This window comes from Phalacrocorax carbo, chromosome 8, assembly GCF_963921805.1.
Source record: "Phalacrocorax carbo chromosome 8, bPhaCar2.1, whole genome shotgun sequence".
NCBI classification, from domain to species: Eukaryota; Metazoa; Chordata; class Aves; order Suliformes; family Phalacrocoracidae; genus Phalacrocorax; species Phalacrocorax carbo.
In genome coordinates, this window is record NC_087520.1 from 3,635,184 (window position 1) to 3,654,547 (window position 19,364).

The 19,364-nt window shown below is 46.2% G+C and overlaps 1 protein-coding gene and 1 long non-coding RNA gene across 3 annotated transcripts; both read left to right on the plus strand.

Moving 5' to 3' along the window:
* The first annotated feature begins 1,798 nt into the window (after nucleotides 1-1,798).
* Nucleotides 1,799-10,348, plus strand: UBE2B (ubiquitin conjugating enzyme E2 B). The gene is made up of 6 exons (XM_064458319.1): nucleotides 1,799-1,966; nucleotides 5,350-5,430; nucleotides 6,171-6,196; nucleotides 7,248-7,337; nucleotides 8,774-8,862; nucleotides 9,672-10,348. The coding sequence occupies exons 1-6, from the start codon at nucleotides 1,923-1,925 to the stop codon at nucleotides 9,798-9,800; spliced, it is 459 nt and encodes a 152-aa protein (XP_064314389.1). The 5' UTR covers nucleotides 1,799-1,922; the 3' UTR covers nucleotides 9,801-10,348.
* A 2,759-nt stretch (nucleotides 10,349-13,107) lies between these two features.
* Nucleotides 13,108-18,984, plus strand: LOC135314647 (uncharacterized). Of its 2 annotated transcripts, XR_010374148.1 has the most exons (3): nucleotides 13,108-13,575; nucleotides 14,038-14,431; nucleotides 16,813-18,984. It is a non-coding gene; the product is annotated as an uncharacterized LOC135314647 (long non-coding RNA). The 2 variants fall into 2 exon arrangements; XR_010374147.1 differs by lacking the exon at nucleotides 16,813-18,984 and having other exon boundaries at nucleotides 14,038-16,263.
* The last annotated feature ends 380 nt before the right edge of the window (nucleotides 18,985-19,364 follow it).

Here is a 19,364-nt window from a genome sequence, read left to right on the forward strand (position 1 = left end):
AAAACTTCTCCAGACACTGAATGAAAAAGGTAGTTCCGAAATTGTGGTTTCCACCTGGCTCTGGAAGCCGGTGAGTTACGAGTCTATGATAAATTGAAACTGTTTCAACTAAAATACCCTTAGTGAAATTAAACAGTAATGGCAGTGATGCATTTAAATTCATTAAGCAAGGAAGTACTGGAAATCATTATCAGTAGATTATTATCAGTAGTTATTTAGCACAGATGTCATTCTGAGACATACTAAACCATGTTAGCAAAGGTAAAGCCTCTCGGATCGTTACAGAGGGACTGGTTTGGGATGTAGTTAACTTAATTTTAAAACATACGTGTGCCGCACAATCAGCAGAGGAGAAACTGCAGCCAGTTCTTCACAGGAGAAAAATAAAGCTTTCAATTTATTAATAAAACTACCATCCCCCCACCGTGTAACTGCAAGGTGGGATTAAAAAGAAAAGGTCCCACTAGAGAATGTCAACACACTGGTGGTGTCAGAGGAGGAGAAACACCCTCACTGTTGAGATGTTGGAAAAGGTTCCTGAGCTGGGTGGAAACAACTTGGATTTCGGATTTAACTGGTTTGATGCCTGATGTTTGGGTTGGGTTTTGTTGGTTTTCCTCTGAGCGGGCAGCAACTGTTGCCCCGCAGGGGAGCTCTGAGTGTGGGGGACCTTGAGAGCAGCTCGAGCTTCAGAGCCCTTCGGGAGGGGATGCTCCCGCTGCCTGGGCTTGGCAGCTGCAGCAGAGCCCGCGTTAGCAGCGAAATAATGAATGTTGTTAAACCGACGTTAATTATTTATACAGGTCCAAGCTTGCACTTGTTTTTTGCAGTCTGCCTTCTCCCTTACGAATTAGCTGGAGCTAAATATAAACTGTATAAAGCTAGAGGAGCGGCTGTGGAATGAAAAATTAAAGTGTGTGTGTGACGGGACAAGTTGGAAAATCTAGAAGAGAGGGCTGCTCAGCGGGAACCATCTCTCAGCAGAGCACAGAATAACGTTTTAGTGGCTGGGGGATGATAGTTCCTTGTGACCAAGCCTCTTTAAAAGGCAGTATCAGGCTTTACGTGAACTCCTATGCTTATATCTTGCTTTTAGAATCACAGAATCATTAAGGTTGGGAAAGACCTCTACAATCATCAAGTCCAACCCCCAACCCAACACCCCCAGGCCTCCTAAACCATGCCCTGAAGTGCCACGTCTACACGTGTTTTGAACTCCCCCAGGGACGGTGACTCCCCCACCTCTCCGGGCAGCCTGACCACTCTTTCAGTAAAACCTTTTTTCCTAATATAGCATCCAAATACTTTCACAGAGGTGGGATGCTGGGTTCAAGAGCATTCGGAGCACAAGTCCTTGCGGGACGGCAGGCTGAGCTGTGCGGCACAAGCCTTCCGAGCGCCCGCAGCTGCGGCAGCTGCTGCCAGCCCGGCCTTGTCTTGGGCTTTGTTAAGACGCAGTTAGCAGCTTTGTGCTGTACTAAACCCGGGCTGGATGCTCTTCCAGCACAGGGATGGCCGGAGGCCGAAGACATGGGCAGAGGGTGAGGATGGTGTTTATTGCAGTCGCTTCATTTTGAGTCTTGTGATGTTTTGACCTCCTTAAAATCACCTGAAGGAGGAAGAACGAGGCACTTGCGGCCACCCCAGCGCAGGTTTTGGGGCTAACTTTTAAGAATTAGGCCATGACTTCGCGGAGACCCGCGCACACACCCCCCCACACGCCCCCCCCCGCAGTGGGCCGTGCCGTGCCGTGCCGTGCCGAGCCCACCCCCTCCCCGCCCAGACGTGGGCCGGCCCAGCGGCGCGGCCCGCCCCCCGCGGAGGGAGACGCCATTGCGGGTTGTTTGTGCTCGGCGGCGGAGGGAGGCGGCGGCGCCGCGGCCGCGGACTCTTTTCCCTCCCGCCCCCCCCCCGAGGCGATCATGTCCACCCCGGCGCGGCGCAGGCTGATGCGCGACTTCAAGAGGTGAGCGGAGGAGGGGACCCGGCTTGGTCACCCCGCGGGGAGCGAGCACCCCCCCCTCGCCCCGGGGGACTGGCAGAGCCGCCGGGCTGCGGGCCTGACCCGGCCGTTCGCGGGGCCGGGGCTCGGGGCCACGCCGGTGAGGGGACGAGGCCGCCCTGGCGAGAGGGGCAGCGGCGCGGTGAGGGGCCGCCCCGGGTAGGCCGCCCCCGCCGTGGGGGAGCGGGGCCGGGGGGGTGGGGGATCGGTCCCGCCGGGCTTTGTCTGTGCTGGGTGCCCCGGCAGCCCGCCTCGCCCCGGCGCCGACGGCGGGGGGCGTCTGAGGATAAAAGTTAAAGCCGTGCCTTCAAATGAAGGGCAGCCCCGGCCTCCCCGCCCGCCTGGGTCGGGAGACCCCCCCGGGGAGGAGGGGGGTCAGTGGGGCGGGATGGGGCCGCTGGGCGAGCGGCGGGCTCGGGGGTAGTTGGGGGGCTGGCAGGGGTCGGGGGTGGGTATCGTACAGGTGCCCCTGCCCGGAGCTGAGCGTTTGTGCCCTGACCCCCGCACCCCCCCCGGCCCAGACCCCCGCACCCCCCCCGGCCCAGACCCCCGCACGGCCGGAGCTGTTGGGCCCCGCTTTCCGAACGGACCGGGCTTTAGGTGCTGTCGGTCTCCGGAAAGAGCTACCATTCGGGACGGACATCCATAAATGAAACGCAGAGAATTAGCAAACGCTTCATTTGTCCGTATGTAATAAAAAGCAAAATGCCCTTTAATGTTTCCTTGCGCATGCTATTCTGCCTGTAGTTTTCAATCATGTGGAATCTTTTGTATAATATATACAAACTGCTAAAGAAGCAGTTACTGTTTGCGCTCTTGTAAATGTAAATGGCTGAACCGCAGACTCCAGAATAACTTATTTCCAGCCTGACACGTAAACACACTTAGAGCAGGGAGTGTGGCAAAAGGTGGGGGCTTCTTTTGTTAAGCTTTACTATATGTCGTGTGATTTCTCTGGACTGGAGTCGCTCCTGAATTGTTGGAGGTGAGTCAGCTTTGATAGTGTCTCTTTTTTTAGCATAGCTCTGTTATACCGGTACCTGAAAATACATCCGTAAACAGTTGATGCCTATCGTAGTGGCTTTATGTGACTGCATGTAAAGCTGCAGTGGTAAAAGCCTGATTTGTGAAGCTACAAAAAGTTGGATGTTTTTGAGACATGGAGCCTACCTTCTGTCGTGTTTGGGTGTTAGCGTTTGCTAAGCGGGTGTTGTTGATTCCTGTTCAAATCAAAACAGGATATGCGGTCTTTTTTATTGTATTCACTTACACAGATTACATGAACCAGTGATTTTTTATTTTTTTTTTCAGGGTGAGGAGCTAAGTAGTTTTTCAGGATTGCAATCAGGCATGTTTTTTGTGATTTTTATAATCTTAGAAGGGCTGGTTTAATAACTTTGAAGCTTCAGGAGGAGAAAAGACTTTAAAGCTGTAGAAAAGTATAACCGAATAAACACGAAGGAAATCAAACTTATTATCAAATCTATGACAACTTTAATACCCCAAAACTTATGCAACTCCTTCGTGTCAGGTTTCTTTTACTTTTCTCTTTCCTACTGGGTTATATGTTTGTTTAGCTTTATGTTACTTGTACCTCATACTGAAAAAGCAGACCGTGTGCTGTGAACTCTGATTCATTTTGTTAAATATAAACTCCTTTTGCATGCTGTCGTTCTCAAGAGCAGTGAAGAGGGAACAGTTCAACAAATCTTTTATCTCCTCTAATCTGTTTGACTAAACCCACAGAAAAACGTCGGGGGTTTTAAATTTTTGCTGGTAAAAAGGGGTTACAAATAGTACATTTTTCCCTAGCTGTTTAAGATTTCTGGGTGCTTTCTGGATCAGTCGAATTCCCAGTCCTTGCCACAACCTTTCTGTAGTTAGACCCTTTGACAGCAGGGTGCAACCGGAGCTTTTAAATCAATATGGAAACCAAAGGCATCCTTCAGGTGTGTTTGTCAGGCTGAACGCTTGGGCATGGTTGTTGGTGTGCGGCCTGGCAGTGAGGTAGGAAGAAGCCCCGTTCCTGCTCTCCCTGACCAAAATAGTAGGTGGGTCACGCTGTTGATGCTGAGCTGTCTGAACCGCCTGTGCTTGGAGAGCAAGGATGTAAACACACGTTCAGAGAGGATCTGAGCCGCAACCGGAGCGAGCCCTGCTTCGGGGCGGTCTCTGTAGGGCAGTGCCATTGCTTGGCATCCATGCACACGCGCAGCTTTATCTCAGGCTTAGGCACTGCAAGCGGAGGAGAATTTACTGTCTGTGTACCAGTGTCAATTCTGAATAAATCTGCATTTACTCACCAACATTTGGTTAGAATTTGTCCCTTGGTCTGCAGGGCTTTTGGTGGCGACTTGTTCCTAAGTGTACTGTGGTGTGGTCAAACCTCATGTTAACAGTGAAGAATAGCTTCGGAAGCAAGCGCAGTCACTGCATTTTCTTTATTCTTGCATAACTCCAGAGGCTGAACAGGCCGGGTGGGTAGGAGCTGTCACTGAAGGGGTTTGATGGGGCAAATTGCTCATCAGGTGATTGGGGCCTGCTAGTTTACGTTGTGCAAGGTCTTCTGGGTTCCTTAAGCAGAAACCCTGGTGTACAGAAGGAGATATCTGGATCCTGTTCTTTGGTTGCAATATATCATTCTGTCTGGTCCAAATTTATGTGGCTTTCAGTAAGTAATATGTTTTTCCCTAGTCCAGGGATTAAGGAACTAAAAGGAATTTAAAAAGCTTCCGTGATTACTTTAGAGATAAACACATCTGCTGAAGCAGTAAGAGGGAGCAGTATGCAGGTTTTCCCCTTGCTCCCTTTTGAAGCAATCAGCTTCCCAGCCAAAATAGGCTTATACCAAATTTAGCCACATTGCGCACACGGATCTGGGAATGCAGGAAAAGCTCCGCTGACAGTCCCTTGCACTTAGTCCCAGCAAGTGTGCTGTGTAAGCGTCGCTGGCTGGTTTTCAGCTCTGGTTTGTGGCTGCAGTTTGTTCTCTTCTTCGTTTTGGCAACCAGCAGCAATTGGTCTTCCGCAGTTTACTGTGTAGTACTGTAAATCTCAGATGTACGTGGGGCTTTACGTCATTATTTTGGTTAATGTTTTGCTCCCTGTGCACTTAATCTAACCTGCTGGGCCGTTGTACTGTGATGTTATACGTGAGAAAATCTTCATGTGCGTTGTCTTGTAGGTTTGTCTTTTGGAGTGCTGATAATCTGCATGTAATGCTTTGTGTAGTCTCTGATTCGGAGTGAGAAAACATTCACAAATCTAGGTATTACTTCCATCTGCAAGTATAATTGAACAGTATGTCATTTATGTAAGGCTCGTCATTCTATATTTGTAATTCTTAGATTGCAAGAAGACCCTCCTGTGGGTGTCAGTGGTGCACCATCTGAGAATAACATAATGCAATGGAATGCAGTTATATTTGGGTAAGAATTTTTGGTCACTATAAGATTCTAATCAACGGGCTAAAATTAACAAACCTGGGTTTTGTTTTTGCGTTTATCCTTTTATGTACGTGAAGTCAGGAGACTCAGGAAAATGACCAAGTATGCTGTTGTGGTAAAAACCTGTTTTCGGGTGTAATACAGAATGTGTAAGAAAAAAAAAATTTAAATTTAAAATAATATTTTTTGTTGAATAAGGCTTGCATATGGCTTAATAAATAAACAGTTTAGGCTGTGTAGGAGTCAGGTTATGAAGAAGCAGGCATCCTCATTAAAGTGCATAAGAGCCGCATGTCCCCGGCCATTAAATCCAGATGTATTAGCGGGGTTTGGATTGATGCCCAGTAGAACGAGGTACAGGTTCTGTCTAGGAAGTTACATTACACATACTACGAAACAGGAACTGGCTTAGTATCCTTTCCTAAAACTGAAGTGTGCTTGCTAATAATTTGCTCATTAATTCCACTCTAGTCACCTAATGGCATATGCGTTGTTTGGGATGATGATAAAGCAGATATCTCGACTTGCAGATTGGCTATGGGAAAATGTGTTAGGTACGGCAAAGCTCTCAGAGGTTGCCTCTGGATACTTTGCTAAATATTTAAATTATTTCCTCTACCTATATCTTGGGGAGGATGAGGAAGAAGATATAAATTTATTGTGCCTGTTTAGAAGTAGGTAATGGTCATTTTTAACTGGAGTTTATTTTTAAACCTTTTCAGGCCAGAAGGGACACCTTTTGAAGATGGTAAGCCGCTAACTTTTATATTCCTCTGTCGTTCTTCCACATATTGCCAGTATTAACATTGTTCTGCTTTGAAAAAAGAAGATATGTTATCTGTATATAATTTGGAACAAACTAAGCAAGCAAGTGAAGGAGTAAGGTCTTGTTGGCTATAAAAGTATGTATTTTGATGTAAGCAGTGTCTTGTCATAGTGGTTGGTGGTTAGTTAGAAAGCTACGAAGCAATGCTTATGTCAAGACTTGTTTATACATATACACTAGAGCTTTTAGTGCGGGAAGTTGATTTAACGCTGCCAGATGTGTTTCACATCTCCATGGCTCAGCTCAACTAGACTGTGCTTTTCTGGTTTCATCTTCGTGGCGTGTTTGATTCATCTCTATTCTTCTAATGAAGAACAGGTGAAAAAGCTTGAATTGTTCTGAAATAGAGCTCCGTGAGGGGGAGGGAATACCAAATTTGTACATAAACATGAAGGTTGGTGGGTAATGAACCCCCCTTAGGCATATGAGGAATAATGAGTTTAATAATTATAGTATTATTGCAGTAATCGGCAGCAGATGGGTTTTTCTCTGTGTTGGGTTGGAGGAGCTACAGTAAATTATTCACTGATCCATAATAAAGGTTTTCAGTGAATCAGTCATGAGCTCCAAAGGCCGAGATTGCTGGTTATGAAATTGCAGTGTTTCTTTGCTGGCACCACAGTGCCTTCTTAATGAAACGCCTTGAAGTCACCAAAGTCCATGGAAGCAGCATGTTGGGTCGCAGAAAAAGGGGGGGGGGGGGGGCAGTGGGATAATTGATGTCGGATCTAGCTGCCTTTGCTGTGTACACAGTGAGTCTCCAAGCTTCCACCTAGCTGCTGCTGCTGGTTTTATTGCTATCACTAAGAAGTAGTTCCATAGTTGCATTATCACTTGAAATATATGAAAAGCAGACTTAGTGTTGTTTATATAATTGCAAGAAAATATTGATCAGGGAGCACATATAACTTACGTATGTTCTTGGAGGTGTTCTTTTGTTGTTATCTGATTGTATTTATGTTTGTTTGGACAGGTACTTTTAAACTAGTTATAGAATTTTCAGAAGAATATCCAAATAAGCCTCCAACTGTAAGGTTTTTATCAAAAATGTTCCATCCAAATGGTGAGTAAATAATTTTTATTTAGCCGTAATACCCATTAAATATTATGGTGCCGTCATTCTGCGAAGCTCCAGAATGCTTTAACAGCTCTTCATCTCTCTTCGTTGCCACCTCCTAAGTAGATCCCTCGGACAGCAACTGCTTGATGAAAAATTAAGAATTATGATGCTATTAAGAAGCTATCTGTCTCTCTCTAATCAATCTATAGCCTCAGTAGCAAAGCCTGTGAGTATTTTCAGCAGCTGCTGCACTTAGGGTGGCTTAAAGAGGCAATTCTGGTCGCAGATTCCTGCCCCTTTCCATTTAGCAGCAATCGTGTACATGCAGCCACATGGTGAATTGGAGCAGGGAACAGATCAAGCCAAACGTTGCTCATTTCTGTCAGGTGAGGCTTCAGCCAAGCCCATGCCTTTGCTTGGTTCCCTGTACCAGCCAGGACTAGTGCAGTGAGGAAGGTGAGAATGGACAGCTGTAGGGGAGCGTGGAGGAGGAGCTGATCCTAACTCAGTGACGAGGGCAGCACTATGAGAGTGTGCCCTGGCTCCTGCTCCAGCGCTTGATAGGTTTGATCCAGTTATTCTTGCAGGCAGAAAACACAAACCGTGCCTTTGGCTTTTCCAAGCCCCTCTGTAGCAAAGGGGGGTGCAGATTCAGTGTGAGCCTTGACGTGTAAGCCCCTTACAGTGTCTCTTGTAGCTTGAGCCCTCCTTGAACAGAGGCGACCTTGGCTTCAGTTCTGTGACTTGTTAGACAGTGCTGGCTAACCGTTCATCTGTCATGTAATATGCAGGCCAGAATGCCTCTGACAGGGTTTTTGTAATGTGTTGCTTTTCATGGGCATGAACAAGCTTGAAGAGAAGGGTGTAGGAGTTCGGCCAATCTCTGTTTCATACAGACTCTTATGTTCAGACCACTGATAGGTGTCCAGGCAGAAGTAGGATTTCAGGCACGCTTTTCAGTATTTTCTATGGTCTGCCTTAGTGTCTCTCGTACTGAGTGTAGAGTATGTGAAAACGGGGCAAGAACTCCCTCCGCTCACATGTGAGTCCACTCACTGCGAGGTGCTTGGCTGGTGCGGCTGATCCCACCCCTGCAGTAAGCGTCTTGCCGCTCTCAGGGAGGCCTTGCCTCTCTGTGTACCTGGGCTGGTTGCACAAGAGGAGCAAAGCAAGCCTACCGGTCCCTGTGCTGCTGCTGTGATCTTCCAGAGCTTCCTTCTTTTCCTATTAAGTGTTCTGTTACTTCCAGTAATAGCTCTTCAGAATACAAGATGTCAAACTAGAGACAACTGTGAGGCATAACTGCTGTCCTCTTTCCTAAAGCATGAATTTCAGCAGAGTCTGAACTGGAACAGTGACTCTGCCCTGGACAGTACGTAGTGAACAAACTATGAAATACATCCGATAGTTTCTAAATGTTATCTGTGTTGTATTTACAGTTTATGCAGATGGTAGCATATGTTTAGATATTCTTCAGAATCGCTGGAGTCCAACATACGATGTTTCATCTATTTTAACTTCAATTCAGGTAACTTTGCATCTGTTTTAGAAAATAATTATGTTGTTAGTCTCTGTTAGCCAGAATACACAGCTCAGGGATGTGGCTAGCAGGTATCTGTGTCAAGGGGGGCCTCAAGTACTTGTGAGCTAAGTGGCAGCTTTCTGGATCAAATAAAGGCTAAGGTGCTGACCTATATAATGACTAATTTTGAGCTACAAAACTGCATTTAGATATTTTTTACAGGAAGAGAGTTGCTGATTTGGATTCCTTTTTAACTGTTTTTAGTCAAGACAGGACATCAGATGTAGAAATTTGTCTAGTGTTTGAAACACTAACCTTTATTGGGAGCCTTACCCTGTGAACTCCTCAAGGAGACAATACTGCTGAAGCCTGCTTTGCTTGGAATAAGTGAAAATGGCCTGGCACAGCAAAAATGTCCATTTTCTTTTCTCCCATGTGATTGTTTTTATTTTTCTACAGTGAATTTTTGCAGGAGGCATCTTAAGCCCCTCTTTAGTCCTGAATGACAATCATAGTGTCACTAATCAATTAGCGTCATACTGCTAACTGGCACAGATGACCCTGTACCTGGTAGGTTTGTGAACCTGGAAGCGTACACAGTGTTGATGGTTACGCAGGGCGTAATTTGAGGTTCAGTAGTGTAATTGTGGGTGCCTAGCCATGAGGTTAACTCGTTTGGTTTTTCTTTTTCAATTGGGCTCTTCTGAGTCAGGTCTGCCTCCTGAAACGTGATTTGAAAGCTGTAAGTTGATTTTTTTTTTTCTTGATCTAAAATGTGTTGGTTTGTCTCATGTTTTGTTTTCCCCTTTTTACAGTCTCTGCTTGATGAACCTAATCCAAACAGTCCAGCAAACAGTCAGGCAGCACAACTCTATCAGGAGAACAAACGTGAATATGAGAAAAGAGTTTCAGCTATTGTCGAACAAAGTTGGAACGATTCGTAACACCTGCTTTGTTACTCTTCATCCTCGTAACTGTTATGTACGATTTAACTCTCAATAGAAAGGCTACCAGAAATTTCAAGTGCCACAGTTCTAAGGATTTGCATAAAACCTCATTTGCAAACAGAATTAAGCCCTCCAGTTTAGAAAACTTCAAAGCTTGTGTATCTTGATTAACGTACTTTTTATTGCATGGTATGAACTAAGTTATTGCTACATAAATTTGTAATATATCCTGTTTGTATTTTTTTTCCAAGTGTATAATGTTGGTGTGGAGTTTTCATGACAGAATATACACATTTTGTAAATCTGTACTTTTTCAAATATTGAATGCCTTATTTTTGAATTCTTTAGATTTTTAAATTGGAGAAAAGCACTTAAAGTTTTTATATATAAATATTTCATGTAAAACTGTTAAATACATAACCTTAGTGCAAGACGTTCTGCTCTCACTCTGTATCTCTTTCAAAGGGCTGATTTTTAGGCTGTTTTTCCTTGTGGTATGTGCTAATTATACCATGCACTTTAAAGACAGAAGAGTTAATCCATGATGTAAATGTCTTCTCTGGATATCTCTCCTTCTGCACCAGAGCTTAACTCGATTCTGCGTGTCCTCAGTTGTATGAGGAAGGGAAGTATTGGGAGCTGCCAACTTAGAAATGGGGAACTTTTTTCTTTCTATTTAAAAAAAAAAAAGTAATTATTTTGCTAGACGTCCCACTTTAAACCAGCGGCAGAGCTGCAAATAGGACCTGGATGACCAGGTTTGATGATAATGTATTCTAAAAACTTCTATTTTTCAGGAAGACTGTATTTTACCAAGTTGTAAAATGTTGTCATCTAAATGCATCCTATATTCACGTACCGATGCTGCAGTACGGTTTTGACTGAAGAGGTGTCCCATTAGCTTCCCTTGGGGTAGGGAAAAAATTAATCACCTACAGCAGAAAGCACGCCTGCAGATCTAACGGAGCTCTTCCTTGGAACTTGGCCGTGTACCACACAGTCGGGTCTCGTGCCTGTATCAGAGGTTCCGCATATTCTTAAAACGCCAGTTTTGAAGAAGTTTGGGGTTTTGTAAGTGTTGATGCGGTAGTTTCTTGCCATGCTCTGTCAGACAGGCTGGATGACTGCAGCGAAGAACTAGGCCTCCTTTTTTGTTTCCTCCCAGCAGCAAAATTGTAATCCTGTCGTAATTCCAACCAGCATTGCATATGTACTAAAACCCCCAAATCCCAAACCAAAGTACAGCTCGGTGTTGCCTGAAAAGCAGTGGCAGTTTATGTCAGCCAGAAGAGAAAATATTGTTTATTTGCCATAGTTATTGCTAAAAGTCTCTGTTAATGCAGTGGAACAGGAATATCAATTTACTCCTCAGACCTGCTTGTGTAGTTGTTTGGAATTTAGAGGAGCAGCACTATTAAGTTTAGAAGCAGCAATCAGAATGCTAGTCAGACCGTTCTGTGTTAGCAGCTAACACAGGAGCAAGAGTATTCTACCTTAGAGAAGAATTGTTAGAAAAGTCGTTAGTGTGCAAAGGCTCAGAAACATTAGTGCTTGGAAGACTAAACTGCAGACCTGGTAAGTCAGTTTGCTTTCCTTGAGTCAGTGAATTTGTGTTTAAAAACTCTTCAGTCTACATCTAATTATTAACAGAAACCCCCAAGGATCCCATCTGCCTTTTGACTACGGTGAAATTACAGTAATGCTAGCACAGCGGTGCTACACAGCTGAAAGCAGCATCAGTGCCAAGCTTTTTGTTCCCAAATAGAATACGGAAAAGCTTCCTGCATCTAAGAATGAGTCTAAACTTTGAAGTTGGTTTTTGGTTTGTTTGATTTGTTGTGCTTTTTTTTTAATTCTGCCTCCTGTTTCAGTATTTATCCTTGTTCATTTGACGTGTGTGTGAGACGAGGTTTGCCATTCATTAGAGCCCACGTTCATCTGATTATTCCTGAACAGCCAGTTTAGCCTAGTTATAGACTGAAGCTCAGCAAATGTTTCAGTGTATCTGAGCTGGAGGCACTGTATTGCTGAGAAACATAACTGGAGCAGAAGGAGGCTTAATTTAGTGATGGGTGCTGCAAGCTCGGAGTGCCGGGGCTGGGACCCACAATATACAGGCATGCATTTGACGGTGTAAGAGCGTTGTTCTCCGCTGTTGGAAGGGTTTGGAGCCTACAGTGAGTCCTTAAAGCATAGGTGGAAGATGCGCTGCTGTCCCACAGGCAGAGGTACCGTTTGTATTGCTGGTGTAGGGTGGGGAGGGATGTTCCCTTGTTTTGACAGGATCTCGCGTGTTAATACTGTGCAATGACTGGAGAATCCGGACGAGAACGGTGGGAATCCGGTTTTGATGACAACCTGCGGGCAGATGCTGGGGCGTAGGAGCCTGTGTTTCTCAAGGTGGGAGTCCTCGAGGGTGCAGGAGTGCGCAGCGTCTGCCGGGGAGCTGTGAGCTGGGTGACCTGCGCGCCCTCCCAGAGCGCACACCAAGAACAATCACAGAGTATATTGACGAAAATCCGTTAAAACTTGGTAGAGAAACAATTTGAGACCAAACGAAACTAGCCCATTGATTGTGGTGTAAAGGAACGCGATTTACCCCCCCTAAGCCTGATCCAAGGAACGCAATTTACCCCTAAGCCTGACTGATGATTTACCGCTAAGCCTAACACGACGTGCTGTAGCTTTGCCTCCTTCCACTGACGACTCGCTGGCTGCTCGGGAAGGCCACCTCGCCAGCCTGGAGTGGGACTCCTCCGGAAGCCTTCCTACGCCTCTGTGAAGACCCCACCAGCCTGTTTATTCTGGCGGCCGGCCGGGCCGGTGTGACTCCCCCCGCTCCGCCATCCTCCCTTCTCCTCGGCTCTCCTCAGGCGGAGCCCTGCCTGCGCCGACGGGTGCTGCCGGGCGCGGAGCTGCCCCTGCAGGAGCGCAGCTCGCCCCTTCCTCATCTCCTCCGCGCGTTTATTAACTCCGCTCCGCAGTCACGATCGCAGCGGCGATTTACCGGCGGGCGCCCCGTGCCGCTCACGGGGCTCCCCGGGGACCGGGCCTTCCTGCCGCCGCGGCGGATCCGCCTTCAGCAGGCGCCGAGGGCGAGGGAGAGCACCCTCCCCGGGAGCTGCCGCCCAGCCCCGGCCCCCCTCCGCCTTCCCGGGGCCACCGAGCGCCGGCCCTCCCGCCGCCGGAGCCGGCCTCCGCACGGACCGGAAGGCGCCCGCCTGCCTCGCCGCTCTGCCCGCACGTCTCCTCTGCCCTGGAGGAGCGGGAGCGCGCAGGCGCGGTGCGCCCAGCCGCGCCCGGGGTGAGGTGGGGTAGGTGCTTCGGGGGAGGCGGCGCCCGGGGGCGGGGAGGCCGCGGGGCTCTGCGTCCCCTCAGCGCCCCCCCGCCCCGCAAGGCGGCCCGGGCCTGTCAGCCGGGCCCGGCGCGGGAGCGGCAGGGCCGGCCTGGGGAAGCCCCGGGAGGTCCCTGGGGAGGCGGTGTCAGCCGAGCTGCCTTGCCCGGCCCTGGTGTCAGCAGGTCGTTGTGACAGCTGGGCTGCCTCCGGCTGTCCCCGGGGAAGCCACCTGTGGAGGCTTCGCTTAAAATGGGCCGGGGACAGGGCGGGCTGGGTGGCACCAGCGGGCTGTGGGCTGGGCGCCTGGGTGGCGCAAGGCAGGGGCGATCCTCACAAAGTAGGGGTGACCCACCCGTCCTCCAGGAGAGAGCAAAAATGCCCTAAACAGACAGCACAGCTGGGCGTCCTAAGGACTTTCTATTGCCAAAACAACAGGTAAGGAGTGTCGGTAACGGGCGGCACAAAAGCAGATGCTGCCCCTCCATCTTCACGCTACAAAGAACAGGAGTCAAATTTAAGGACAAAAAAAGTTAAAGCACACCAGTTGGTGTGAATTTTGGGGCTGTCCTGTGCAGGGACAGGAGTTGGACTCCTTGCAGGATCCCTTCTTTGCAGGTCCCTTCCAACTCAGGACATTCTACGATTCTAGGGTTCTGTGAATTCACAGAAACATGGTATAGTCACAATAAACTTTGGTACAGTTAATTTCTTAAACGGTATACAGGGATGCTCAATTTTTTAATCAATTAATTAGGAAATGTAATACACTAAGCTTGCTAAGACAGTGGGATTAATTAAAGGAAGTACTGATGGGTACAGAGATTTCGGTTTTACAGCTTCTCACGGGGCTTTGGTTCATTGATATTAAACAGTTCATAATCACTTCTTTTCCCTCAGATTCTGCATAAAGATCTACAGTCACTTTGGAGACATTTTTAAATTACCTATCCCAGTGCTTTTGCACTATATGTGCACATCGTTCACCTGATTTTACCGATTGACAGACGGAGGCATCCAGATCTGGGGCAGTTTTGTGTTGGTCGAGAGGAAGCCAGCAGCAGGGCTGTAGGCAAGAGCCATTCGTGGCCATTCCCCGGTCTGAGTTTCAAGTACGAAAACACCTTCGCCTTCAGGTTTGCCGTGCTAAAATTATTTGTAAAACGCATCAAACGCTGCACTGCTGGTGCTACTTTCTTCAGATCTTGGTTCCCTGAAGATGTGTCATCCAAATATAGTCCCGAGCCAAAACTACGGGACTCAGATCTTCACAAATGTGATTAACTTCGCTAGTGTGAGTCATCCCGTTGGGATTCTTTGCTGTAGTACAGATAAATGTGTGTAATTGCAGAATCGAGGCCTTAGGCTGTGAGAAGCGCAGAAATCGCAGCTTGAGGTGGTAGATCTGTCGCTTCTTTGTGGGAGGTTTTGTATTAATAGTCAATTAATTCGTTGTCTCAAACAAATAAAGCTTTAAATATTTAGAGATTGGGAGGTCCCTAATAAAAAATTTACAGGAAAAAAAGGAAGATTCCCTGATCACTACAGTGGCATTTAAATACTCAAAGTAAAATAGGTAGGATGACATAGACAGATAGTAAAATCCTTTGTGTTTCACATGTCAAGGTTCCGTGAGAATAGCTGTTGATGGGAATCAAAATTCAAAGGAGAGGAAGAGCCTTATCGTTTGGCCAGGCTTCCCTATCTAGTATTTATATTTGAGCATTTTACTGCTTGTGGAAGCTGTCCCAGGCAAATATGATGCCTTATTTGTTTAGAGTTGTTTTTTGGAAGAGGAAAGATGTAATCAACTGACAACCTGCTGTAATGTGTGAGTTGGCAAGGCGGCATTCTCCACCTCTGCTTTTGATGGGGCTCCACAGTGCAGGAAAGAATGAGAGGCTGGTTGGGCTGCAAGTGGGAAATGAGTGACCAGAGACTCCAGGCGAGTGGGCAGCTGTTGGTTTGTGAGCAGCCCCAGCTCCAGCAGTCTCTTTAATTTGTTATTTAAGCTACTGGATAAAACAATTATCTGGCCTTCTCTCCCTGATTTTGTTAATCTTTCTAACAGAAGAGCTTCAACAGAGTACAGAACACACATGTCCCCCCTGTAGCACTGGAGTATTCTCCTGGAAGGGAAGGGCTGTGGGTTCAAAATCCCTCAGGCAAGGAATAAAGTCAGGCCTCTGGCTGCTGCGTAAGTGTAGAAAAACAGGATGGTGCCTCTGCTGCCCCTGTTTTGAACACAGGGGCTTTGGTCCACATAGACCGGAGCAGTGCGGGATTTAAGGCGCTCTCCTGTACGACGTATATCCTACTGCCCGGCTCCAGGCAGCTGTCTGCTGCCCGTGCCGGTGGTGGCTTACTGCTCCTCCAGGCACCCGACGTCTTCAGAAGGTGTAAACTCAGATGTTGCACTAGTCACTGTTACCACCCCTTGCTTGGATCCAGCCCTTGAGCCAGGTAGCCAGAGTGGTGAGTGATTTAGGAGGCGTTCTTCTTATTTCATAAAAGCTTTTGCGATAAAACCAGTCCAAAACCAGGAGACCAAAGAACTGTGTGTTATTGTACGTGTGTGGACAGTCTTGTTGAATGTGAGTCTTCTTCTCTAGAAATCTCTTCACATTGAAAGAAGAGTGGTGTAAGAGGCAAAGGAGAAAAGAGCTAAATCTAAAAAAAATTTAAATATGTGGCATCAAAGAAGAGAACCCATTAAAAACCCTATGCTGCTCTGCTTTTGCTGTGCATTCAAAGGATAGAAGTTGTCATTTTAGAAAAGAATATACCTCGGATTATGTGTATGTACACAGGAGGGGGCTTTTATTATTGGTTGTTGGTTGGGAGTTGGTTATTATAGAAACTTTAAATAATTAGGTGGTGGTAGTATTGAAAATAGATGGAGTTTAGGGTTTGGGGTTTTTTTTCTTGCTTAGCATTGTTATTGCACCTTGAGTTTGTCTCATACCGCAGCTACCATCAGCAGAGAACAAAAAATATGCAGAACTTTTTAGATTCTCTGATAATGACTGTAATTAGCATCACAAGCTATGGAAATTGCAGTATTCCCTAAAGGTTTCTTGTCATTCTCCCATGTTTCTGCACTGAAAATAAAGATTTTTAAGACAAGGTATCTTCTGTATTTGGTACTGTCCCACTAATGGTAGTGTTCCAGCCTACGTGGCTGTGTGAATCCGTTCTTAATGCGTGTGTCAGAGTCGTATTTCTGAGCCTGTCTGTGAGAAAGCTGTGTCCTGCCAGAAAGTAAACATGCTACTCTTAAACAGTCTGGGTTGTTCAGCATCCAAAATGAAGCGTTTTTCTTTATGATGTGGTCAGAGCACGTAGCGTGGGATTTTCTGAGCTAGTGAAAATGTTAGCAAAAGAAAGTGCGTTTTAAAATCCCAGTATGTGAATGTTTTCATCAGGAATTCAGTGATGTCATAAAATAAATTATTTTTGCCCTTAAATATGTGCCAGGGCCGGGTCAAACTACAGTATAAAGGCAGTATTATGGTATGATGGCGCTGACTGATTTATTGGAGGCCTCGCTGTAGAGGCCGTTAGCATTGAAGGTGGGTAGGCTTCGCCAACCCAAGCCTCCACCTGTAGCACGGCGTAATCAGTCCTCAACCCGTATAACTGAAAAGGTCTTGTGTTTCTTTCCCTGTTTTTCAGTTTGGGTCATTAAGTGCCGTGTCTGATTCATTTCTAAGCTGAATAATTTTGACAGCTGCCAATTTGGTACACATACCATAGGCTGAGCTGGGGAGCCGCAAAGCTGGAAAGAGGACTGCAGCCCGAGCAGAGGCTCTACCTGGCAGGGCAACACCTCCGCACCCCTGCAGCTCCGGCACGAAGGGGAACCTAAATACATATTAATTGGGGAACTGGTTGGTCAAAGTAAGAGCATCCCAAGCATCTGAGAGCCACGTTCAGTTTTATCCTGGATAAACCGTTGCCTACAAATCAGCGAACACGTCCACGATCTTTTTAAAGCCAAGATGAACTTTGAACTGCTCAGTCTTGGCGTCAGGTTATTAACAAGACTGTTCATTGTCATCACCATTTATTTATTATTTATATTTCTGTTCATTTTGAAGTTTATTTGGGTGTGACAAGAAGATTACGGGTTCAGGGTTTTGTCCAGAATTCTGCCACACAAGTACAAAGTCCAGTAAATATATTCTTATTTTTATTACTTCGTCTTACTGTTCTCGTGATGGGAACAGAATGATTTAGTTCTGAAATATGGTACTTCAATGGACTGAGAGGCAAATTGTCTTCAATGACTGGCCAAAACCGGGAAGAAGGCAGGAATGCCACCTCTTCTGAACTAATTATGAACCACACAGCTCTTGCTATTATCTGTTTACATGTTATTGGCCTTGTGATGTGCTGGTGAGAGATTTCCTTTCACTGTCTGGTCCAAACGTACGTTAAGTCCAATTTCATTAAAAAGGCTGCTCGCTTTCCTTGTTGAAAGGGTCATTGTGTTAGTTATTACAGTGTTTTCTTTGTGCTCGCTTTCCCCAAATTCCAGTAACTATTTTGTAGAAAAGTTTGAAAGTGAACTTTTGATGCCTGTGAAAGCTGCTTCATTGACTTTATTGACTCCAGAGCCTGAAGTTCTTTATCCACAGAGATCTTTAAAAGGACACTAAAAACTTTCAGCCAAAGCTTATAGAATTCGGTACTTATGGTTAAGTATTATAGACCCAATGCTGTTCCCATGGAGACCTAAAGGAATTTTTCCATTGAATTAAGTGGTAGCAAAGCATACCCTTTATTAAGTGGGAAAAGAAGTAGACTGGGGAGCTCAATTTGTTGTTCCCAGTTTTGTTTGTGTGCTTGCTCTTCTGTATAAAGAAATAAAGCGGGCGAAATTACAGGCATTTTCATCGCGATTCATCTGCTTCAAGCTTGCTGCGTTTGTAGATGAGGGGGTGCCTGTGGTTCCAGCGTGATAACCCACGAGGCAAAGGCAGAGCTCTCCTTTCACTCGCTGCTGGTGCCTTTCCCTGGGAGACCGGAATGTGAGGAGAGTGTTTCAGCCTCCCACGTCTCCTGCTTGGGAGCGGTCGGTGGTGGTACAGCTGGGCACTGTTAGCAGGCAGCGTTAGCGCCTCCCTGTCACGGGTTGTGTGCCAGCTATTCCTGAGGGCACTCTTTAATGTAAATTTGTTAAAACACTAACCTGTTCGCAGTGAAATTCCAATGATTTACTAATACACAAAGAAATCCCAAGCATACTCACATTTAGACAGTGTTTTTTCATCCTGGAAGTTTGGGATATTGCTCAAGAGGTCATCAGAAGCCCCTGGTGAGCCCCGCTCCAGCCATGGCTTCGAGTGGGGGCTCTGCCTGGGCTCTGCGATGGCATATGACTGGATCCTGCAGCTCTTGTGTATGGAGATCCTCAGTAATTTATAGAAAAAGAGAAAATCGAGGCCTCAAATTGTACAATATGGTGCTGAAAATGGTTTTTGATTGAAGCTGTGTCATGAAATCCTTGGCTACTGAAGACAACAGATTTATGCTTGATGTAAATGGAGTGAGGATTTTGTCTATAATGAAGTCCTTTCATTTTGGCTCACTGAGATTTCTCTTGTTCTTTCTTAGCGCCTTATGACACATTCACTCCATCCTTGCCTCAAACAAAGGGAAATTATACTATCATGGTCTCCCTTTAAATATTTTCTATTTGAGGACCTACTGAAAAGACTCCAGAGGCAAATTCTTGGTTTAGAAGTTGCTATTTATGTCTAGACACATCTGAATGTCGTTATGCTTTGAATGTTCTGGATTGCTCGCCGTTTTCTTTGTAAAGATGTATGAGCCGAGAGAGAGAGAGTGCTTTATTTTAAATTAACCTGAAATAAGCTTTAACCAGCTCAGGGTACTACTTGTTGCAACTGGCTCCCTTGATAAAAATGCATAACAAAATAAACACCACCATGAGTAAAATTCTTATTTATTGGCGTTTTAAAGCAAAGTGGAAACAAGTTCTCAATGTATGAGGTTGGATTCTGTTGGCATATTAGCATTTGAATTATTTTTGCGTCTCAGGCTCTTGGTCATGGCCAGGAGCCTACATGCTACAGGCTCTGCACAAACAAAACCAGTGCGTGGTCTTTATTCCAAAGGGCTTTCAGCCCAAGCATAAGGCAGGCGATGACAGGGAACACAGGCAGGCACAGAAGGAAAGAAAATAACAAAATGATAATTAC